Raw genomic sequence first — 22,437 nt, forward strand, 5'->3', positions numbered from 1 at the left:
TTGGCAGCCAGATTGAATTAGATCGAAATGAATATATATTCAAATGGCGACTCTCCTACGCTACATCCGGACTTCTCTATATATAATACAGACCGGCCCAATCAACCTAACCCAATCACATCATACCCGTAGCCGCCAGCACAGCGATACTGGCTTACAATTGGACATCAGACACAGCTGAGATGGCACGCGCAATACATGCATATATGCACTCACCATGTCGATATTTGAGTTCTGCTTAGAAAGGATTAGCAGTACACTGTAGCGTTGAAACTGGGTACTCACAGTCTTAATCAAGGACAATCGATAAACGCGGGACAACCTACTAGATGCGGCAGCCATCAGACTTTGGGACTTCACACGCAACACTAGAGACGTATTATTGCCCTGATCAGCAGATGTATTTATGAGAGAACACCTGCATGTTAACACATCAGCTGCCATCCGAGAGTCAATGGTCAGGACGTACCAAGGGGAAGATAGGCATACGGAGGGAATGCAAGAAGTACGAAGTCAAGATGTGGACGCGATGGCAGGTTGATATGGGACCATACGACGACGTCATCGCGGACGGATAAGTAAATTTGGGCAGGCAAGTCCCCCTTATAATAGAAATCTGCACAAGCGGTTGGGGATGTTGAGGGAATCTGGAGAGAATGTGCATGTTCCCACCAGATTCCCATCAAAGGGGGATTTACTGGGGAATCCGTGGGTGATATGCGCGGATTACGCAAATTCCCAGCATGTTCCCCGCCACCGTAATATGGCGCTTCACGCAGTGAATGTACTCCGCCGTGTCTGAGCCTGATGCCAGCTATCAGTATTAGTACAGCTCGTGAATTATCTGACCGTAGCCGTATTGCAAGCATGGCTTCCAGATCCGGCTTGAATAGATCCATAGAGCCTGATAGAGAGCATTTATGGAAGATATAGACGGATATTTGCGCTAAAAGACCAGGCTTCAACGGCTCAAGGGCCGCCAAAACTACTAAGTAATGAAGTCACGAGTCGCCGCACCTGGCAGCAGTGCGAGTTGAACGTTGCGGCAACGGGACATCATAGGCGCTGGCCGCAGCATCCCAGATCCAGATCGCTACAGTGTCAAGTATATGCATCCGCCGAGATGCGCTTGAGTCTCTTCACCCCGAACCACCGTGTCTTGAGACGCGTCTATACATCTTTTCGCTCGTTATGCCGTCGCGCAGAAAGCCATTGGATACACCCCCATCTCTTCAGTTGCGGACCTGCTTTCAATGTCGCCAGCCGCCCGGAACAGATGTCCAGCTGAAGAGATGTGCCGGGTGTGCCGACGTCGTGTACTGTAGCAAGGAGTGCCAGAAGGCAGCCTGGCCGAAGCATAAGTGGGTCTTCGATTAGATACTGCTTATTCCAAGTTGCTTTGCATACTCCCAGGGAGATTTGCAGACCCATCGTGAAGGACAGAAAGGGTTCCACCTCAGATCGAACTGAGCTTGTGGTGCGCCGCTACGGGTACAGGAACGCCATCGAGTTCCATCAAGCGCTCAAAGACTTCATTGAGGCCAACCATTGGGCGTTCCAGACGTTCGCGAAGGCGCTGGCCCTCATGCAAGGGGACTCTGCCAGCGACAGCGACGAAGCTTTCTCGAAAATGCTCCAGGTCAATCTTCTGTGCTCCAAGAACTCTCGTCAGCTCAACCCGGCATGCAGCTTCGTCATGTCAAGCTATCGCTGGATTGCCCCCGACGATTTCAGGAGCGAGGCAAGGAATGCCGAGGAATGGGCGCGGGCAGGTTCATTGCGAGAGCTTGCGACCGAGCGATACAAGAAAAATCTCGAGTTCAAGGCGTTGCGTACAATCGTCTTCCGCGTTGCCGCCGTTGGCATGTGCGATCTCTACTTCTATGCGCAGTACCGCTGCACACTCCCCATACTTGATCTCGCCCCGCAAGACATAGCCAGTCTGCCTGCCATGGTCGAGGACGTCTTCGCCATCACAAAAGCGAGTATCAATGCTGACATGGCGTTCAAATGCGGTTGCGACGATACCTCGGATTACATGCCGCTACCGGGGCACTTCGTACAGAAGCATAAGAGCTGGGTTTGGGAAGCTTCCTTCTCAAGCTGGGACACGCTCATGGAGAATGGGCGCAGGTGTTGGGAACTTGACTTGGTCATTGACGTCCTCTCACGATTGAAGTCGGGATATGCGATTCCGGATATCCTTGGTATCGTACAGTTGCTATGACAGGCTCGCTTATCGTCGTTATGCGGCGTGAGGGAGTACAGCTACAGTCAAACAAAGATCTACTATACTGTGCTACAGCTAATGCTTGTGTGGGAACCGTCTGTAGGAATACATTGCGCACTAGAAAAGGTAAGTAACCAGCGACGCTCAGATCCTCAACACAGCCAATGGCGACGGTCAGCAATGAGAAAGTATCGTCTAAATCTCCCATGGAACAAAATACAGAACCATGCTCATGGCCTCGGATACATGTCTGTGGAATACTCCCTCAGCTACGCTCCGTCTATGCTACTGGTCTCTCAAAGCCCCAGAGCGCTCACAGCTGAAGTTCTGTGCTGGTGCAATAGCGTGATGTATCGTAACAAAGAATGCCAGAGGGCAGCATGACCCAAACACAAGTACGTCATATGTAAGGCTCTACGCTATTCTAAGCATGCGTTCAGTAGTGTATATTTCTTCTTCTTGCGACTGACTGCACGCCTACATCCTTCTAGGAGTGTTTGCAGCTACAACACATGGAACCACGCATTGCCCGGGTCGAAGGAACGAGTAGATGCAGCGCGCCGCTTCGGATCAAAAAACACCGTCAGCTCTAGTCAGGCACTCACAGACTTTGCTGAAGCCAATCGATGGGCGATTGAAACGTTCTCAAAGGTGCAAGCCCTAGTAGAGCTCCAAGGTTCTGGCACAAGCGCTCTGATGGTCCTGTTCACTAGGTACCCTTCGGGGTGTCTAAGATTATCCTCAGACTCTGCTTAGTCTATCATGCACCTTGCGTTGTCCCATCACCGCTGGATGGCCGTTGACGAGCTGAAGAACATTGACTTTGACTGCTACGAGCAATGGGAGGCCACCAGTCCGTTACGAGAGCAAGTCTTCGAGCTTGATGGCTCTCATCCTCTGTTCAAGGGGATGGGCGCGACGGTCGTCAGTGTACAGGATATCAACATTTTCGTGACCCATTTCTACCCCGCATTCCATGGCGAGATACGCTCACCATCGCTACTGCTGGGGCAGGGATCTGCTATGCGCGTTATCCTCAAAGACATCGCCACGTTCACGAAGGACAGACAATCCCGCTTCCCGGATGCATGGTCACGCCAGATGGAAATCAGGTATAGGAGGCTTCATCCACTTATTGGGCGGAATCCTTCCAAAGTGAGCGAGTATGGAAGGAGTTGGATGTGCTGGTGGACGTTGTATCGCACCTGCGATCCGGGTATCAGGTTCTAGACTTGCTGGGCATCGCGCAGATGCTACGATCCCGCTGTAGACAGGTCTCCATCGCGATCAGTGTCCCCTCTGAGTATAGATTCTGAAGTCCCTATGCTGCACCTAGCCTCCCCACCATCGTAATTTGCCGCAAAGGGCGAAACTCGGTGATCTCTTGAGCATGAACAACTGCGCATCATAAGTTTGAACCGCTTTGTCCACGTCGATGGTGTTTTGCTCATACTGTTTGGGACGCATGATGCCACACACTGAACGGATGAACAGCCACAGAGCTGAGGGTTGACTTATGACTTGGGAGGCGGGCAAAGCAACGCATGCAAGCAGTTCAGGCAAGAACATTCCTGAATATCAACAACATATCACCAAGCACGTATGGATGAAGACAGCCTTACGCAGAGACAGCTTCGCGTTCAAGTTGATTCATGGCGTCGACTGCAGCCTATACGGGAGTGAATGTCAAGCGATAGCAGATGCGAGTAGAACGCTGCTCACCTGGGCAGCCTCGATTACATTCGTCCTCCATTCGCCCTTCGCCACCTCCTGCAGTATCCCCTTCCAGTACCGCCACCGATCCGGGTGGTATCCATCCACTCCATCCCACGTCCCACCGCTCCGGCCTGGACATCCTCGCCTCGCATCCCAGTCGGGATCCCCCTTTGGCCCCAAAATTTCTCTGCACGCATACATCCGCGCACCCGCGATCCTCAGCCACACCGATGCGACCTCGATCAGCAGCTCCTGGGGCCCGTCGAAGACACCCGCCTGCTCCCTCGTAGGCCTCCTCGTGGAGGCCAGCGTGAGCGGTTCGAGGCCTGCAATCATGGCGCTGATGCCGAAGAATGCCTCGTCCACGACGCCGAGCGCCCATAGCTGGGCGAGGAACGCATTCATGTTCAGCCATTTCTGGCGTGCTTTGACGACCTCGCGAGTCTCGGGGTCATCGTGCGTAGGGGCGTCCCCTGCCAGGAGTGCTTGTGCCTTTGGAGTAGATACATCAAGGGAGTCGGGGCCTCTGAGCTTGAACCACTGCTGGGGACCTGGAACGAAGTCAACTCGCCTGATCAGGATAAAGGCGACGAGCAAAGGAGCGCGAAAGCTAACATACCGTTCATCTCCTCACGCGACACGGGACCCAACAGAGGCAGCTCCGCCCAGCTCGTCTGCGACCACCACACCCTCCAGCCCTCACAGCCCTCCGAGCCCTTGGCCTTCAGCGCGGCGAGAACATGCGCGGTGCGGTCGTGGACCGATGAGTCTTCTTGAGCCAGCTCGACCAGTTTACTCCAGAAAAACCAGAGGAAGTTCTCTAGCCATGGAGTGTCGCCTTGCTGCGTGACCCGGTCGTTGGTTGGCGCGGACTTGAGGGCTTGCCTGCATTGCTCGGCGATCACGTTGGCCGCCTGCTCCGGAGAGAGCGTTTGATCCCGGATGGCGGCGATGCTTGCGTCGATGTGCTTCTCTGAGTGCTCAGCCATTGTAATTGGGGATGGAATGGCGAGTTGGCCTGCAGATGAAACGACGAGAAGTGGAGAATTATAATCGTGCGGGGCGCTGCTTCACCGTGCATCGGGGGTTTAAGTTTAAGAGTCTAAATCGGCTCCAGACATGATTGTGAGCGCTGTAGACCAGGTAGAAATCCTCGAGTTCTGTAAAAATTAGCCATAACAAGTAGCACAGAGGATGGCATAGAGAGGGTCAGCCGGAAGTTTTAGCCAGTGTGCGTCGTTGTGAAGGACGAACACCTGAGTGTAGGACCGGGCGTTACACAGCGAAATTCTCACTTAGCCGACATGTTGCTCCTGGTCTTCAGCATTCTGTCCTGGCATACATGTGCCCTATCTCACCGAGTGTCGACAGGCAGGTCAAACTGTATGCAGCATGCGACGGCGAGCATCATTTGGATATGTGACGGGAGGCCTGTCTGGCGACGCGGTGGTGGTGCGTAAGTATCTCCCAGAGGGATGTGAATGCAAAAATGAGTGAGCCTGAAATGTAGTATCGTATTCGACGCGCGAGCACAACGTTGAACTGCTATCGCTTGCAACTAGAGGGAAACATGCACTAAAACACACCTCAGCTTCAGTGCCTCGAATGCCACGCTCCAACCCCCGTGCCAACCCCTACTTAAAGTTCGATTCCCGACGCCCTTTCCGTGCAACGACGATTGGAGACGCCAACGGAAGTGCGCAGTGCCTCGCCCCAACCCCGTGTAATCCCGTCGTGACAACAGTCTCCAATTTAGGTCTCAGGGATCGTTAGTGAAATGAGTGCTATGAAGCACTTACCTGATGTTTTGACTCAAAGACAGCATCGCCCCGCAAGACATATATAAATCACTTGAGAGTAATGGGTGGTTGGTCTAAGACTACATACCGCAGCTGTCAATCTGTGACGGGTGTTATCGATACAACATATCCCTCCTAAGCGTACAACAAGCTCCCTCTCCGATGTGCCAAACCTGTTCGATCGCAACGGATCAGCGTCGCCTCCTTCCGATGGACGAGACGTCCTACCCTATAACCAATGCCTCCAAGGCGATCACAGCATCGCGAACCGTTCGAAAAGGTCCTTCGGGAGCAGGCCCGACTGCACGACGTAGAGCGGCAGCAGATGCTTCGCCAGCTTGTTCCACGTCTCCGGTGTCTTCATGAGCGGCACCCAGTCCCACGTCTTCTTCGCGCGCACCAGCAGCCCCGGGGTCGGGACGTGCACGTAATCGTTCGGCGTGCGGAGCGAACACCCGGCGTTGACGCTGCCCTTGCACAACCCCATGAGATCCAGCACCATCGTCTTCGTCGCCTCGTCGAGGGGGCCCCGCCGCGCACGGTAGACCGGGTGCTGGTTGTGCACGGCCATGCCCGTGTCCTTGAGGATGTACACGACGGAGATGACGCCAGCGAAGGCGGGATTGCGATCTTTGCGGTAGCTCGCATCCATCGCCATCCGACCGGCCTCTGCGTCCTCCCATGCGCGCAATAGGAACCCGTTGTCGTTCTTGTAGTCATCGGGGGTGATGATGGCAACAGAGTCGACGCGGAAGGTGGTGGCTGGAGAGCCGTCGCTATGCTGGTTCTGGATGATGGTGTACGACATGAAGCAGGGCGTGGAGGTATCGAGCATGAGGGTTTCGGGCCCGCCATGGAGGAGGACGGTGGCCTTCGTCATCGTCGTGAAGGACCATCTGTGCGTCTCTGCCCAGTCCTTGAGGGCATGTGCGAACGAGACGCTAGTAGGGAAGCCCATGGACTCGAGGGTCTTCAAGCGGCGTTCTTCAGTCGGATTCTGTATCCTCCCTTGCTGACGACAGCCAACTCTTCCGATACCATGGGCGATCAATGCGTGAGATACCGTAAAGACAAGATGCACTCACTTGTGTGCTTGCCATGCTTGCCTCTGACACTCCTTGCTGCAGTACATAACCGTATTGCAACCACCACATCGTTTCAGCTTGTCCTTCTTGCTTTTTGCTCCACAATGATGGCAGCATGAGAGGTCATCGGGTAGCCAGAAGGAGACTTCGCGAGTGGCTTCAGTCATATTGGTGGTTAGAGAGAAAGTGCGGCGGGGCAATGGGCGTGCGAGGACTAATCATAACGGGCCAGGTACAGTAATAAGGTCAGGCGCAGGATTGTGGCATAATGCAAGCTGCTTGACTCGGTTACTTACTGAACACTTGAGCCGCTAAGTGGCACGATTCCCACGATTACGTCTCCTTATGACTCGCTCAATTGTGTGTAAGCTGACCAGGACAATCGAGCGTTGGCTAGCCACAACGCTTTCACCTCGCTTGGCTAGTGCCGACGATGGGCATTTATCGAGCTCTGTATACCATTGAAGGTCGTTCCGAGACGTATATTACAGAGAGGAAACTCAAGAAGAAGAAAAATGAGGGTGTACAGTGGTCATAACAGCCACAAGCAGATGTGAGATCGAACGACACCGCGATGCCATCTAAAACAGCTCTTCGCGAGGTCCTTCGGAACCATGCATCATCTCCGAGAACTGTGAGCTGAAGCCAAATCGGACGTCCGTAACAGACGGTGCGCGTGATAGATCGTACCAATCCGAGCCCGCCGACTCAACATCCGAATCCCCATCAAACCCGGAACCACCTGGAGAGCTCGTTCCGTCGTCCATCTCAGTCCACGCATTGTGGAACTCGAAGTCAGACATGGGTGTCGAAAGGCCAGAAGGCGAGCGGGGGGGCGGGGCCGACCAAGCAGGAACCGGGAAAGACGCAGAGAAGTCGAGCGTGGGCAGAACGAACGAGCGGGAGGGGTCGATGCCGTGGTCTGACGCACCCCAGCTGCCATTCAACTCTGACAGGCCAGAGAGCGAAAGGTCGCGGCTGAGACTATCGGCCTCGCTGACGCTGAGTGCCTCGAGCGTCGCGTCCATTTCCTCAGCTTCAGTGTGCTCCTGGTCACGCCATACCTCCTCCAGAACGCACCATCCCGTGCCCGCTTCTCCAAGAATCCCGCGAACTCTGTTGACGGTCCAGCCCTCGAAACGCACTTCGAGCACCGTGCACAATCCGCTCGGATCTCCTCGGGCCTCGCAGTGAACGCCAGGTTCTTCGAAAACCTTAGCTGTATCGAGGCGCCCAAACACCGTGGAGACCCGTAGCGCATGTGTACCATGACTAGCGTGCATGGATGCTATGACATCGAACGGTAGCAGGGGGTGTGCAGACGTGGACGGCGGGTTAAGTGGGAGGGGCAGACGAGACGTCGGAGTGGGCGCGAGGGGAATCAGGAGGTATGTGGTGACTTCGGGGGCCGCAGGGGCAGGGAAGTAGTGGTCGAGCTCATCCTTCTCGGACTCGACAGTGCTCGGGGCTGGAGTAGGGACGACGTTAAGCTGAATGGGGCGGAAGGGGACCTTAGCCTTCTTCGCCGCCTTGGCCTCACGCTTCGCCTTCTGCTTCTCCAACCGCAACCGCTCTCTCTCCTCCTTGATGCGTAGATCCCAGTCAACTTCGCTAAAGGACCGCGCGTACACCGGAACGTTCTCGACAAGGTGCTGGAAGATAGGACGCCCAGTCGAGAAGTTCCGCGCCGTACCCAAGCCGACCTGAGTGATGTGCCGCGGGATGGTTGGTGGGCGAGGAAGGAAGGGTACGGCTAAGGGCCTGGAGAGTATTTGCCGTGCAGGGAAGGAGAGGCGATCCTGAATGGTCGGCATGCGGGTAGCGGGGCCATGGTACGCACGAGCTCCAATCCCCGAAGGGACATGGACGGATGAGTGCAACGTGCCCGGGGTAGTGAGGTGCGCAACAAAGCGCGAGATGGCCGTCTTAGCATTCCTGAAGACGGTCTGAGCAGTCGTTGTCGGTTTGTTAGGGGGCGGCCGAGCAAATACGGGGATGTGTATCGAGCGCGACAGTCTTCCACCTCCGGCTGGAAAATGGGGCTGCCCACCGCCCTTGAGGGCGCGGAAGCCAGATGTCGCTAGCTGCATCGCTGAACGTGAAGTACGCTCGCGAGGCGGAGATTGAGGAAGTGGTGGTCGAGGTGTGAGAGGTGCGTCGGTGCCACTGCGGTGTATAACAAGGTTCCGCGGCCGGCGGGACACGCATTCCGTTCGGCGCTCAGCTAACTCCGTCTCCTAGAAAGGCAGTAATACGCAGCTTCCGGCTCGACTCGCTGACCTCTGAGGCCGAAGGCCGAGTTTTGGTCTGTCCTGAGTATTCCTTCCATGTGAACCATTTACTGTCGAAATTTGACTATGATCCCTACGGTCCATATCGCTCACTATGTCATCAAACGTCGCGAAGACATTGATTACGGAAGAATTATACACGAATCCCGATTCACTGACGATGCTGACTCCCATGAGATCGATTAGCGATGCTGTTTGCTGGTGAGCATGGCTTGCATCGCCTGAAAGTGTCAAAAGAGTGTAATATGTCCCTATCCTCCACTCCGCCGTACATGCTAGCCGGTACCACACCGTGCCCTCAGCGGGCGCCGTTGGCCTTCCTGTAAGGAAAAACGTCATTCACGTGGTCAGAAAAGCAGGTAACGAAGACACTCGAAGACACTCGCAACACGCACTACACAAGATGCGGCTGCGTCATTACTTCTACAGAACATTCCGCGCAAGCGACGAGTAAGGGACAAGGCGCGACTTGGGTAGTAGAGTTCGTTACGCACTCAAACAAATTCATCATTCTGTCCAGGCATCCAGCTCTCCCATTGTCCGTGCCCAGGCCCAGGAGACTTTCCTTTCGTCATCTTCCCCTGCACAGTCTCGCCCTCCGCACGAGAGTTGTGTAACACGAGCAGCAAGTTTGAGAGAGAGGAGACCCGATCCGTCAGAAGAGCCACGAGGCCATCTACATTCACACTGCTGAGAGAGCACTCCGCCGGACTGAGAGGTGCGACAATCGGTCTCGGATCTCCCTGACGATCAAAGTCTCTGAGGTCTTCCGCGGTCGGAACGAGGCCGGACGTGTAGAAAGCGAGTTCTAGGCACTTCAGTGGTAGACGGGCCAGCGCCGACGTCAGATCTTCCTACCGGCACAACAGGTCGTCAGCATGCACAACAACAGACAAGCGGAGAGCATGCTTACTAGGACAATTTTCAAATCCTTCTCCCTGTCACCTTCGCCAAAATGAACTTGCATGTCGAAGGTGATCAAGTTGGAGACACCTCTGTCCCGCAGCATGGCGACCACTCCTCTGTCGGGGTCTCCGAGCAGGGTACCAGTCACTCTGTGGAGCTTGAGATGCAGAGGCCGCGCGCAGCGCAGTGCCTCGGCGAGCATGTCCAACTTGGGCCATTTATCGAGAGGATCCACGATCGTTACGCGGCGAATGTGAGATATAAGGCCAATGGAGTAGAGGTCGGTCAGACGGCCGCTGAAGTGTTCCAGCCGTTCCCATGCGCACCCGGCGCGGGATTGCCGAGCGACGTTGACTCTGTGACTAGCCCGCATGCGCTCCATGTGATGAGGAGCGTCTACATCACCATCGTCTTCTGTAAGAACGTGCAGGTCGGTTAGGTTAGGGAATGCGCGGATGAAAGGAGCCATCAAGAGGGGGACGTCGTGGAGTACAATTGAGAGTTTGCGCATGCTTGGATATATCGCCTCAGGTATGACGTCCTCGTCTGAGGGCGTGTACCAACACTTGCACTGCAGTTCCTCGAGAGTGTCCGCATGCCCCGCAAAGACTGTGACAGGGTGGTAGGAGGCCCAGTATCTGGCATCCACGAGGGCCCACAATGTGTCGTCACGGTCGCCCAGGAAGCTAACGTCAGCGGAGACCAGAGGTGATTGGATGGCGGACAGGAGCTGACAGGTCTCCCCATCGGCTCCCGTCACACGAATGTGGTGCAAAGAGGTGAGGGCAGCGAAAGCAAGGGGAAGAGCAGGATCACATTGGAGGAGCTCTTCTGCTTCGCCCAGCTCCAGATATGCGAGCCCGGTCAAAAGGGGCAGGGTCTCAGCAAGCCGATGAGCAAGATCATCGTCATCGTCTGGGTGGCATGCCCAGAGACTGAGTCGCCGGAGGTATGGACAGCGAGTCAGGTTGTCTGCACGGAGGAAGTCGACGAACAAAGCGAGTTCTTCTTCGCCGCATATGTTGACAGGCTTCCTGAGAGCTATCTTGGGTCCTTCGCGGTATAGGAGACGACACGTGCCGATGAGGGAGACTGCATCCTTCGCCTGGTCAATCCCCACTGAAACCACGTTCAGGAGGACGTCGTAGTTCAGCTTCAAAGCTGTTGAAGAACGTGAAGAGGACGTCGATAGGTCCGTAAGACCTGGCGAATAATTAACACTGGGAGAAATCAGCTTCAATACAGACTAACTGGTGTGCACGTTCTGCCTTACCTCTTCATGCTGTGCCGTTGGAGGTACCATACGGGAGATGGCAGACATAAGCATACCGTTGCTATTCGACGCCCCCAGGTAGACTCACTCTCACTTTCCCACACCAGTAGATCGCAGTCTGCACCCTGCCAGCGTCCGACGTCCCTCCTCCAATCCGCGTGCTTTTGTATTGTGCCCTGCTGTAGTAATGACGCATCCCTCCCTAGGTGACTATTTTCGTTCACTGCGCATGACACACGTGGAGGAACTCGCTGGACCTTCTCGCAATGATGGATCCCGGGTCCGGCGCGTTCCCTTGGCTATCCGCTGTCTGAGGGCGTACTGTACAGCGATGGAGACCCGTCACCCGTGGAAATGCAACTGGCGCATACTACGAGGGAATGACATGCAGCATCGAGCCGACTCCCTCTTTCGCATGTGGGCGACCGGGAGGACAGAAAACGGTACAATTCGAGTCAAGGAGATGCTGGATTGTGGTGATACCGATAGGCCGCCGAGCCTGGTCCGTAACTCTCCTAGCTATATGAAACAAGATCGATAAGCCGGTTGAGGAGGAAGAGGATGGCCGGAGTAGTTGCGTACTCACGCCAGCCGCCCAAAGCCGTCAGGCGTCCTTGACCACGAACCAGAGAAGGTCAACTGAGCACAAACATATGTATCCTCGTATCCATCAGGTTCTCCACTGACGTGAAAAGAGAGGAATCTCGAGCGTACCCAATCAGCAAAAGCCCTCCAAGCGTCCAGTATGCAGCCTCCGGCTTTAAGCGGGTCGAGCGTAGGTTTCGATGGATGACGCTGTTCTGATCCTGATAGCGCTCGGGTCACGTAGGCAGCCACTCACCTTCAGGTACGGGCCGATAGGTACTGCTATCCCCAAATCGATGTCCTGTGGAGGCCTGGGCGGCCCAATCACACAGAGCGACGTGTACTGGTCTGAGAGTGCTTTCTGGGATGCTCGCACGGAGGCCGAATTCTGCCCTGCTCCGCTCGAGGCTCCTCTTCCGGTGAATCCACTGCGCGCGGCGCACGCCCCGCCGGCCATTGATTGGGCACGAACAGTCCTAGCTGTGATTACTCAAGGACAGGGCAAAGTCTTGCAGCCACATGTGCAGCGGGAGTGGACAGAGACTGCACGTATGACAAGACAGGCAGGCAGAGGCGGTGGACGATGGGTAAGGCTTGATGAGCTCTACTACCGGGAAAGCGAGCACACGTGATCGCGGTGTGACGCGTGAAGAGACGCCGGGGTTGCGCCATGCTTTGGAGGGGAGCGAGCTTAGAGAGCTGCTTATCCATCCGTTACTCTACCTCAAGCCTGCGGTCCTGCCTCTCGCGCGGATATAACACTCCCACCCTGGCTTCTCTATCGATCGTCTTTCGTTTCCCCATCTCAGCTCCACCTGCCTCCCGCTCCGCCATTGCGTCCCAACGCCTCCTTCAGGTATGCTGCTTCCCCTTGCGCTCGCCTTACCTGCAGCTGACCGGGCATGACAGATTACACGCGCGTTCTCCACAGGTACCACAGCAGCAACCATGCCTCCCGTAACCAAGCCCGGCCATGAAAAGTACGACATCGTCTTCATTGGAGGAGGCTCCGGTGGTGTCGCCGGCTCGGTGAGTTTGTGATCCCGTATACATCTGCGTCGCGTTCCGGTGCCGGGGGGCTACAGAGCGCAGTGGTGTACCGATGGCGCCCATATATGCACGAGACGCCTGACCGCGAACATCTGCTCAACGCTGCCTGTTTGTAGCGCAGGGCCGCTTCCTATGGTGCGAAGGTCGCCCTCATCGAGGCCAGTGAGAGGCTTGGTGGTACTTGCGTGAACGTTGGTGAGCGCTCATGTCCCTACAGCCCGACTTCCTCTAACAATCCACCTCGCAGGATGCGTACCAAAGAAGGTGCGCTACCACCCGCTCAGATGAGCCCGCCTACTCGAGCTCACGCTTCCCGTTAGATCATGTGGCATGCCGCCGACATCGCCGACAAGATCCGCCATGCCGAGGGCTACCAGTTCAAGGGCCCCGGCATCGGCCAGCCCCAGTTCAACTGGGAGACGTTCAAGCCCCAGCGGGACGCCTACATCCGCCGCCTGAACGGCATCTACGACAGCAACGTCGCCAAGGAGGGCGTCGAGCTGCACCACGGCACCGCGCGCCTCACCTCGCGCACCACCGTCCAGGTCACGCGCCCCGACGGGACGACGTACGAGCTCAAGACGGACCGCATCTGCGTCACGACGGGCGGCCGCCCGACGATCCCGAGCGACGACGACATCCCCGGCGCGAGCCTCGGCATCAACTCGGACGGGTTCTTCGACCTCGAGGCGCAGCCGAAGCGCGTCGCCGTCGTCGGCGCGGGATACATCGCCGTCGAGCTCGCGGGCGTGCTGCACACGCTGGGCAGCGAGGTGACGATGCTCATCCGCGGGGAGACGGTGCTCCGCAACTTCGATCCCACCATCGGGGAGACGCTCACGAACTGGATGAAGCACACCGGCATCAACTTCCGCCACGGGTCGAAGGTGAAGAAGGTCGAGGGCGCGAAGGGCCAGACGCTCACCATCCACCTCGAGGGCGGGGAGAAGCTCGAGGTCGACACGCTGCTCTGGGCGATCGGCCGGCACGCGAATACGGAGGGCCTCGGGCTCGAGGAGCTCGGGGTGAAGCTCGACGAGAGGGGCAACGTCGTCGTGGACGAGTACCAGGAGAGCGGGGTGCCTGGAATTACGGCGATCGGGGACGTGGCGGGCAAGGCGCTGCTGACGCCCGTCGCGATCGCTGCTGGGCGTCGTCTGTCGAACCGCCTGTTTGGCCCGGCCAAGTTCAAGGACCAGAAGCTGAGCTATGAGGACATCCCTACCGCCGTCTTCTCGTGCGTGGACCTCTATCACCCTCTCGTCTGCATTTCTGATACGCTGACGTCATGCACCCCATTTTCTCATCTTTAACCTTCGTCCCTCCATACTCACCTTCGGACTTGACTTGTCCCTTCTGTCTCTTCACCCCGCGCGCCACGCAGGCACCCGACGATCGGGACGGTGGGCCTGACGGAGCCCGAGGCGCGCAAGAAGTACGGCGACGCGAACGTCAAGGTCTACAAGTCCTCCTTCCGCGCGCTCTACTTCTCGATGGTCGACGAGCACCACAAGGAGCCGACGGTGTACAAGCTGATCGTCACCGGGCCCGAGGAGCGCGTCGTCGGCATCCACATCATCGGGCTGGGCTCGGACGAGGTCATCCAGGGCTTCGCCGTCGCGCTCAAGATGGGCGCGACGAAGGAGGATCTGGACAACACGGTCGCGATCCACCCGACGAGCGCTGAGGGTGAGTTGTGTCCTTCTGGGTGTTGTGTTCTTGCGCTCTGGGCCTCGCCTTCCTATTTGGATTGTGTATTGTGGCTCGGGGGAGACGTGGTGGTGTTGGGGTACAGATGCTGATCTTATAATCCTTGTCTGCAGAACTCGTTACGCTGCGGTGATGCGCATCGGTGCAGCTCGCTCTGTGGGGGAGGAACGGCTTAGGCTTCTGGATCTGCACACGTCATTCTAACCGTTGTGGAGCACTGGCACTCACGGCGAGGAAACGGAAAGAGAAGCAAAGATGCGCCGGAAGCTCGCATCGGTATGGTCTGGTGTAGTACCCTAGACACTGTAGCAATAGAGTTGACTGTTCTTTCGACTGTGAGATGTCGTGTGTGCGGACCCTCGTCAGCTATGTAGCTATCTCGCCCGTCGAGGTTTCATCCGATCAAGTAACTTATCTCGTTGGCGACGGGATTAATCCTGTCCTCTCCACGCCTGCACCATCACAGACATCTGCGCACTTGACGAACTTGTATAGCAGCCCGCACCCCCGCTCTACATGCGCACCAACGGCGGAAACATCTCAGGCGATACCAGTACATTCGAGGGTGATTAGTGCGGCTTGCCGGTGCATGATCCACTGACTGCGAGGCCAATTCGCACCTTCTCGCATTGATGAGTATCCCAAACTGCAGGATGTCGACATGTCGGCCCACATGACGTCCGCCAAGGTGGAACGTGGAAGAGTGGGCGCGCTGCGTATCACGCGCCAGGTACCGTACTGTGACGAAGTACGTACTCGGCCTGCACCCCCAGTGAGAACGTGCCGGATTCAGGTCGATATGCGTCAATTTTGATCGTATATAGTCGGGCAACCCGAAATCACACGAACACTTGCCATATTTACGACCGTTTTCGTAATGAGTTGTATAGCGCCGTGCAAACCCCCCATATAATACTAATCCTGTCGAATTGGGTCGATGGGGATTGTCAGCAATTGATTGTGCTCGAGAAATTTCGGGCTGAATAGTTTCAGGTCGTCTTGATGCAGAGCACGCCATTGGTTGATATTTGGGGAATATCTGTATTCATTCGTATAGACTTGTATGACTATGTGATACAATATAGCTACAATTAGGCAGGCGGTCAGGTCTCGCTATACGTAGCGAGCATAAGTGCACTATTTCGCTGATGCGGTGGTAGAGGGGTAGAGACAATGGGACAATTTCTAAGCATCAGGGGAGGAGTCGAGAGCTAGAGAAGGACAGTATGAGAATGTTGCACAGCGCATGTATGCAATCGTAAATCAATTACTGTTTCTCCCCTCAAGCGACTGTGTGTGCCAGGTTGAACTTGAGAGGATGCGCTGGGAAGGTGAGTGCCGCCTCCATACCAGTAGCAACTTGGGTAACTACATACCTCCAAGAATGTTTGACATACATAACATGACATTACTCACCTAGGGTGGTGTTGCGACGGCAACATCATGCACGACAACTCACCTTGTGCTCATACTCTAGACCACAAGACACACCTTTATAACACTCTCCAACCCCAACGTACCTTCGTGACACCATTGCACAGTGTCTGTGCTGCATTTTCACCAAGGGAGAATTGGCTGTTGGTCGAGCAGAAAGAAGAGAGATTAGAAAATAGGCGGAGGACGGCGGTAGTTAGTGCAACTCCACCACAATGACGTCACCATGTTTAGGGCAGGTTCCTACTGCCAGAGAACAGAGACTTCGTGTCTCCGGACCTTGCAGTACTTAAAACAATCACAGTAGAAATGTTTGGGAGGAGGTGGCATCCATGAGATGGTCCCATAGTGGGTGAAACCGTGGGAGAAGGCTGCGGATGCCTGGCTCGATTGTCTGATGAGAGCAGGCACTGAGAGGAGGCAGAAGCCTTACACGGCAGAGAGAGGTCGGACTCGCACGCAATAGTAGAGACAGACACAAGCTAGGCTAAGGCCTTACGGGGCCACAAGCCAAGGCATTACGTAGCTACAGCTAGAGAGATACTAGCGTGCATAGACATCATGCCCTTAGAGACATGTACGTCCGATCTCGCGACCATATGACTAACACAGACGTCAAATGGGCGCTAAACACCGCCCATCCGACCTGAATCGACATAGCACGAGTATGTACAGCCAAATACGATCTCACACGCCCCAAATCGACCTGAATCCGGCACGTTCTCACTGGGCTGCACCTCTCGCAGGTCTGACAGCGACAAGCGGGGGACGACTGAGCTGGGTTGCATCATATGCTCGTTGCTTGCTGCGACTGTACATACCCACCCCTCTCACAACATTGGGGCACAAAAGGCTGGCATAACGCCCGCAAGAGCGGAGCATACTGATTAAATGCAACACATGCGGGCGTGCACACGCATATACGCGCTGCACGCGGTGGGTAGGGTACTTGTAACGGGTGATTGCATCTATGTATGCGACAGGAGAGCAGCAAGTGCATCGATAACGACGGCGGATGCGCTGAGAAAAGAACGGAGAGCGAGCGAGGCTGGGGAGGATAACGGCGCTGCGACGGGACCGGTACTGGAAGGGGAAGGTTGACCAGAGAGCCCAGGAGAGAAAAGTGAAGGAGGGAGGTGATGATTGAGTGAATGAAATAAATATCACAAAGCACGTGCGTGGGGTGGGTACGGGGGAGGGGATGAGTCGAACGATGAGCAGTAAGAGAGCATCGAGCGTGAATGTGGGATGATCACGGAAGGTGGAACGTACGCGAGGAAGACCGCGGATAGATGCTCCCTGAGCACGGGAAGACGGTGAGAGAAGAAGGGTGGTGAAAAACGATACATCCAATATCCACAGAGAAAAGGAAACTATGATACACAATGATACAATCCGATGGGATATCCGATGCAGCCAGAGCAATGGTGCTAGAGCGGAGGAAGCGCACGATGTCGAGAAGGAGGCAAAGAAGGCAAAGTGCGGACGGACGAGTGGAGGCTGGAATGACGCAGCAAGCGCAAGCGGAGCAGAACTATGGGGTAGTGGATGGGGGTATCCGTGAAGGCGAGGGATACGGTTTGCACGGCAGCAGTGCAACGACGAAGTATGGAGTGCGGGGGCGGGGGCATTATACTGGTACAAGCGATAGGCGCCGCGACCCATGACCCATGATGTATGCGGGTGGAGGAGCCAGGACGAGTAAAGCCTGAGAGAGGGCCATATAGTATGTGGGTTGATACGAGCGAGGACGCCGAGCGAGTATGATATGACGGGCCACGAGGGCTTGCGAGGGATGATACAGTGTGAGACAGCGACGACTAATAAGTAAGAGGGGATGGGTACGCGGCAGCGTGCTTGCCTGTGCGGCTTTTTACAGCGGGGAGCTGATGATGGACGGTCGGTGCATGCGATAGGGAAGGGGATTGGAGCGTAGGCACGGATGAGGAGCATGAAGAGCGGAACGAGGAGAATGAGCACGAATCCAATATGCACAGGCGAAGGCGAAGATTAGACCCGGCGGGATCGACGAATGTCGACGTCGGCGATGTGGTAGCATAGGACGAGAACGGCAGGGAAGTAAGGAAGGGACGGACACGAGGAGAGCTTTGGCCGACTGCGCGTCCAGCGGCGATACAGCGGACACTGGATGGAGTATATAAGCTGATGGTAAGGAGTGCGGAGAGCCGGTATGTCACAGCGAGGACGATAAGAAGACCCAAGGACGAAGTTGAGTATACATATAATGCGGGGAATATGAGAGAACAACTTGCGACATCTTCCAGATGCCGCGCGCACGAATTTGAGCGGAGCGACGAATACCTCGCCAACGGTTGGCCGACCAGGCGCGCCGCTTACCCCTACTCGTGCTCGAAGCCGGAGCCTGGAGTGGGGTGCGCCGTGACGCCCGCGGATCGTCCACAGTGGGGGAGCCATGAATCGCGTTGCGACGGATGTCACGTCTATGCCGTACAAAGACACGCGATCTGCGCATGTCTCCAGCGGGCAGACGTGCGGGTGCGAGAGTATATGAGGGTGTGGAGTTGGGGAGTGGACCGGCGAAATTCTGAGACGGGACTTTGAACGCATACGGCGACGATCGAGCTTAACTCGACGACTCCATGGGCGTCCCGACCGCGCTCACACTCGCACTCTGGCCCTGGTCGTCCTTGTGGTGTCGCGCGATCTTTTCCACACCTGCGCCGAGGGCGGTAAGACGACGCCCCTCCTAGATAGCCACGCGAGGTGAGTGCCTGCCGTAAGCACATACCCGGTCCGGAACAACAGCTTACCTCCTCGTCCTCGTCTTCGGACTCCTCGTCGTTGGCGAAGCCGCCGTCGGTGTCCTTCGGGCTGTCCTCGTCCTCGGGGTCGTCGCTCGTCGTGCTCATCGCGCTCGCGCCGCTGCTGCTCACGCTTCCCCGCTCGACGATCTCGTTCTCCAGCAGCGCGACGCTCGGGTCCGCCGCGGCGTCCGGATGGACAAATGGACGAGCCGTCTCGCCGCTTTCGCGCGAGTCGATGTACGACAGGGAGTGGGAATGGCTGTGGTAGTGGTGCGCATGGCTGTGCGAATGCGGGTGGGAGTGGGAGAGCGAGTGAGTATGGTGCAGGCGGTGGTGGGGAGCGGGGATGTTGACGGCCTGCGTGATGTGTTCGAGGTGCAGATGGGGCCGCTGAGCGTCGGACGCGAAGGGCGTAGAGGAACCGGGCGTAGAAGGAAGGGTGGCAATCGCGGTCGCCGGTACGTTCTCCTTGTCGTCCTCCACAAGCTCGACCTCCGCCACCTTCTCGCGCACCTTCTCCGCCGGCTCGTCTTCGTCCTCGTCCTCTTTCGCATCCGTCGCCGCCTCCTCGGACTCCGTGTTCATCTCGATGTCCGCACTCTCCCCGTTCGCCTCGGCCATCGCCTTCTGGCGCTCCTGCTGCTCCTTCCTTTCGCGCTCCTCACGCTCCCTCTTCTGCCGCTCACGCTCCTCTTTACGACGCTTCACCCACGACATGCCCGTACCGTCGTCCTCATCATCATTGCGCTTGGACGCGAGACCGGCAGCGTTGTTGTCGGCTTGTACACGTGACCAGACTGTAGACTGGCCAGCGGTGTTCTTCACAGAACCCATCCCGCCGTATCCCCATTCGACGAACTCAGGCTCATCGGTTCTGCAGAGCAATCAAAGTTAGCGTTCCACCCACGAGCGCGAGACGCGGGGGCGGTGAGAAAGGACATCGAGTTGCGCGCAGGGTAAACGCACAGCCGCAACCTGGGAAGGGATGATGGGGCAGATGGCAAGTGCCACGTACCTGACGTTCGCGAACGGGTTCGCGTTCGGGTTCCGCCTCGCGCCGTACACACGCCCGTTCAGCATCCTCGTCGGCTTCCGCCCGCCCGCCGCGGCAGCCGGCGCCTGTTTCACCTTCGCCGCCTTCTTCTCCTCCTTGCTCGAGAGCGACGTCAGACTCTGCGTCCGTCCCAGAGGCACCCCTCCCCCACTCCCTCCTCCCCCACCCCCGAACAGCAGCCCTCGCTTCCTCTTGCTGACAGGCAGCCCCACCCCGGGGCCGCCCTCGGACGTCCATCTGTGGAGGGGCGCGCCGAAGTCGCCCCCGACGGCCCGCTCGCGACTCACGCTGCTATCGCGGCTCGAGACGGCGGCGCGAAGCAGGCTGCTGCTGCGACCACGCTGCTGCTGCTGCTGAGCCTCGCCGTTGATCGTCGCGAGCTCCTCGGACGAGAACGTGCGGCCGAGGGGCGACTTCGTGTTCGCGGCGTTGTTGTTGCGCCCCAGGAGCGGCTTGAGCATCTTCGACCACTTGCCGCCCTTGCGTGGGGACTGCGGCGGGGTCAGCGCGAGGACGGGGAGGGTGGGCGACGAGAGCACGTCCCAGTCGTTGCCGCACTCGGAGGGGACGGCCGTAGGCGCCGCCTCGCCCTGCGCGGGGTCGGACGAGCCAGAGGACTCGGGGGAGACTTGCGGACAGGCGAGGAGGAGGGAGTCAGTGGGGAGGGAGCCGCGGCGTGCGGCGGGGCTCGCGGTGGGGTTCGAGGAGGACACGCTGTGCGCCCGTTTGGACAGGTCCGAGTCTGCGGGCGCGGCCAAGGGGACGCCGGCGCTTGTGAGCGCCGAGTGCATCGTCAGCTGCTCCGGATTTGGGTCGGCGTCGTCGTCAAGGAAGACGGGGGGCAGCACGTCCTCGTCGCGTCTGGGCTCGGGTAGCGGTGCGAAGCGGATGCGGCGGACGGTCGAGGGGGCGGAGCCTTTGCGGGGCTTGCTGTGGGGGTGCAGGTGAACATTTCCGGGCGAGCGAGACGGGCCGGGGGAGGGGGACTTGGAGAAGTAGTCTGATGAGTCCCCTGGTGCTGATGAGGACGCTGAGGATGAGAGGGAGGAGTTGGAGGGGATGAGGGCGGGGAGGGAGGCAGGATGGTAGGAGGGCGAGGCAGCGGGGGAATGGTTGAGGAGGATGCCCTTGAATGGCCCTGGAGAGTATGTTTGCATGAGAAGGGTGGCCATGTCGTGTTCTGTCTCAGTCGAGCTGGTGTATGAGGTGGACGAGCAGGCAGGGGAGTCGGGCTCAGGGTCGAGAAAGGGGACTGAGAGGGAAAGAAGGAGGATAAGTAGGTAAAGGAACGAGTGAAGGAGACGGAGGAGATAAAAAGAAGATAGAGTGGCACTCGCTCCCGCTCATGCAGTCACTGCCAAGCTCTCCACTCGCACCCCGCTGTCTGGGGTCCTCCTCCTGCACCGATGCCCATAACACGTGCGTTCCAAATATTACGTTCCCACTCGACACGCTTCCTTCCCCTTCTGCCCATTCCTCGCCTCGCCCTCCGACGTGTCTTCCGACCGCCCCTGCCCCGTCTCCAGCCTCCAGAGGCCGGTCTGCAGACACACGAAGACGTCCTCTCCGCCAAGAGCACCCTCGTTATCGCTGAACATCACCTAACAACGACGCTCGCAATTTGCCGTTTCACCTCCATCTCCCCTCTGCGCGCTTATGCCATCTCAGATTCCCAGCATCACCCATCTTCACCGCCAGATCTCATATGTCTGACGCGTCTTCGCTGCCGCACTCGTCTGTCCTCTCTCCGACTTTCTCCCGTCCACCGCCGCAGCTCTCCGCCACCGAAATATACCCTCACGGACGCGACATGGCTTCGGCACATCCGCCATTCAGTAGCAGTAACAACCTCCCTCCATCGCCGCCTAATTGCTCATCCAGGGCCGATCATGCTGTGCGCGAGTAAGTAGGCGTCTTGGCAAGCGTACCCCGCAAACGCGGTGCTGTCGATCGATCGAGCAGCGCCCGCCCCTGCCCGCCTTTTCCTTCGAGTCACCATCCCCCGCCTCCCCGAGCCCGACACCTTGATCTAGACCTTGCGCCCCCCCGTCTCTCCATCTCCGATCCTCAACTGACCGACGCTGCTGTGATGGGCTACACAATGTACAAGTACTGTGACCGCCGGTGACTTGCTGTCTTGTCTCCGGTCTTGTGACGCCCCCCTTCCTCAGAACCCATAGAACAAGCTCATTTCACAAGCTTCTTGTCTTCTGTAGTCGAGGCTCTCCTTCCGCCGCGATTGCCTCGCCCCTAGCACCTCGCCTCCTTCGCCCAGCTGTATGGAAGGACAATCAACCCATCTGTCCGATTCTATCTATTCCATCCGCTCTCAGTGCCTCCCACCCTCCTGTCATGAACGTTCAATTCCGCACCGTCGTTGTGTCTTCCTCGTGTGAACTGACCGCGAGACACCGCGTCGAGTTCCCTTTCCACAGCCTCCTTCATGTACGTAGCGCAGGCCCTCGAACCTTACACTCTGACTCCCGCGACCGCGCGTTTTGTGCCATTGACCGTAAGC

The 22,437-nt window shown here is 57.2% G+C and overlaps 6 protein-coding genes across 6 annotated transcripts; 2 read left to right on the forward strand and 4 right to left on the reverse strand.

Annotated features, from left to right (window-relative positions):
- Positions 1-1,191: 1,191 nt before the first annotated feature.
- Positions 1,192-2,227, forward strand: DICSQDRAFT_169058 (uncharacterized protein; the record flags this gene model as incomplete). Its single annotated transcript, XM_007364679.1, has 2 exons — positions 1,192-1,361; positions 1,414-2,227. The coding sequence occupies 2 exons, from the start codon at positions 1,192-1,194 to the stop codon at positions 2,225-2,227; spliced, it is 984 nt and encodes a 327-aa protein (XP_007364741.1).
- A 1,610-nt stretch (positions 2,228-3,837) lies between these two features.
- DICSQDRAFT_135644 (uncharacterized protein) lies at positions 3,838-5,009 on the reverse strand. The gene is made up of 3 exons (XM_007364680.1): positions 4,566-5,009; positions 3,953-4,497; positions 3,838-3,899 (listed from the first exon to the last, which is right to left on the reverse strand). Exons 1-3 carry the CDS (start codon positions 4,933-4,935, stop codon positions 3,849-3,851), a joined length of 966 nt encoding a protein of 321 aa, XP_007364742.1. The 5' UTR covers positions 4,936-5,009; the 3' UTR covers positions 3,838-3,848.
- A 799-nt stretch (positions 5,010-5,808) lies between these two features.
- On the reverse strand, positions 5,809-7,050 carry DICSQDRAFT_135646 (uncharacterized protein). Its single transcript, XM_007364681.1, has 2 exons — positions 6,831-7,050; positions 5,809-6,773 (listed from the first exon to the last, which is right to left on the reverse strand). The coding sequence occupies exon 2, from the start codon at positions 6,701-6,703 to the stop codon at positions 5,999-6,001; it is 705 nt and encodes a 234-aa protein (XP_007364743.1). The 5' UTR covers positions 6,704-6,773; positions 6,831-7,050; the 3' UTR covers positions 5,809-5,998.
- A 158-nt stretch (positions 7,051-7,208) lies between these two features.
- Positions 7,209-12,236, reverse strand: DICSQDRAFT_160987 (uncharacterized protein). The gene is made up of 11 exons (XM_007364682.1): positions 12,142-12,236; positions 12,015-12,058; positions 11,887-11,939; positions 11,389-11,819; positions 11,301-11,309; positions 10,035-11,247; positions 9,616-9,975; positions 9,517-9,544; positions 9,215-9,441; positions 9,111-9,185; positions 7,209-8,914 (listed from the first exon to the last, which is right to left on the reverse strand). Exons 9-11 carry the CDS (start codon positions 9,293-9,295, stop codon positions 7,412-7,414), a joined length of 1,659 nt encoding a protein of 552 aa, XP_007364744.1. The 5' UTR covers positions 9,296-9,441; positions 9,517-9,544; positions 9,616-9,975; positions 10,035-11,247; positions 11,301-11,309; positions 11,389-11,819; positions 11,887-11,939; positions 12,015-12,058; positions 12,142-12,236; the 3' UTR covers positions 7,209-7,411.
- Positions 12,237-12,648: 412 nt separating this feature from the next.
- Positions 12,649-14,979, forward strand: DICSQDRAFT_135649 (glutathione reductase). Its single transcript, XM_007364683.1, has 7 exons — positions 12,649-12,741; positions 12,795-12,914; positions 13,052-13,130; positions 13,183-13,199; positions 13,256-14,172; positions 14,320-14,624; positions 14,759-14,979. Exons 2-7 carry the CDS (start codon positions 12,834-12,836, stop codon positions 14,776-14,778), a joined length of 1,419 nt encoding a protein of 472 aa, XP_007364745.1. The 5' UTR covers positions 12,649-12,741; positions 12,795-12,833; the 3' UTR covers positions 14,779-14,979.
- Positions 14,980-16,974: 1,995 nt separating this feature from the next.
- Positions 16,975-21,091, reverse strand: DICSQDRAFT_160989 (uncharacterized protein; the record flags this gene model as incomplete). Its single annotated transcript, XM_007364684.1, has 3 exons — positions 16,975-18,807; positions 18,872-19,739; positions 19,881-21,091. The coding sequence occupies 3 exons, from the start codon at positions 21,089-21,091 to the stop codon at positions 18,685-18,687; spliced, it is 2,202 nt and encodes a 733-aa protein (XP_007364746.1). The 3' UTR covers positions 16,975-18,684.
- Positions 21,092-22,437: the final 1,346 nt, after the last annotated feature.

The sequence above is a fragment of the Dichomitus squalens genome (assembly GCF_000275845.1).
Source record: "Dichomitus squalens LYAD-421 SS1 unplaced genomic scaffold DICSQscaffold_9, whole genome shotgun sequence".
NCBI lineage: Eukaryota > Fungi > Basidiomycota > Agaricomycetes > Polyporales > Polyporaceae > Dichomitus > Dichomitus squalens.

What these genes read in the sequence shown, in the direction of transcription:
- DICSQDRAFT_135644 (XM_007364680.1), bottom strand. Translation starts at nt 4,935, where the DNA reads ATGGCTGAGCACTCAGAGAAGCACATCGACGCAAGCATCGCCGCCATC. An exon ending in GTCGCGTGAGGAGATGAACG is followed by an intron (nt 4,498 to 4,565) that starts GTATGTTAGCTT and finishes ACTTCGTTCCAG; the next exon opens with GTCCCCAGCAGTGGTTCAAG. An exon ending in ATGTAATCGAGGCTGCCCAG is followed by an intron (nt 3,900 to 3,952) that starts GTGAGCAGCGTT and finishes ACTCCCGTATAG; the next exon opens with GCTGCAGTCGACGCCATGAA.
- DICSQDRAFT_160987 (XM_007364682.1), bottom strand. Translation starts at nt 9,295, where the DNA reads ATGGGAGTCAGCATCGTCAGTGAATCGGGATTCGTGTATAATTCTTCC. An exon ending in TCGCGACGTTTGATGACATA is followed by an intron (nt 9,186 to 9,214) that starts GTGAGCGATATG and finishes TAGGGATCATAG; the next exon opens with TCAAATTTCGACAGTAAATG. An exon ending in CTCGGCCTTCGGCCTCAGAG is followed by an intron (nt 8,915 to 9,110) that starts GTCAGCGAGTCG and finishes TCAGCGATGCAG; the next exon opens with CTAGCGACATCTGGCTTCCG.
- DICSQDRAFT_135646 (XM_007364681.1), bottom strand. Translation starts at nt 6,703, where the DNA reads ATGGGCTTCCCTACTAGCGTCTCGTTCGCACATGCCCTCAAGGACTGG.
- DICSQDRAFT_135649 (XM_007364683.1), top strand. Translation starts at nt 12,834, where the DNA reads ATGCCTCCCGTAACCAAGCCCGGCCATGAAAAGTACGACATCGTCTTC. An exon ending in CCGGTGGTGTCGCCGGCTCG is followed by an intron (nt 12,915 to 13,051) that starts GTGAGTTTGTGA and finishes GCCTGTTTGTAG; the next exon opens with CGCAGGGCCGCTTCCTATGG. An exon ending in ATCCCTACCGCCGTCTTCTC is followed by an intron (nt 14,173 to 14,319) that starts GTGCGTGGACCT and finishes CGCGCCACGCAG; the next exon opens with GCACCCGACGATCGGGACGG.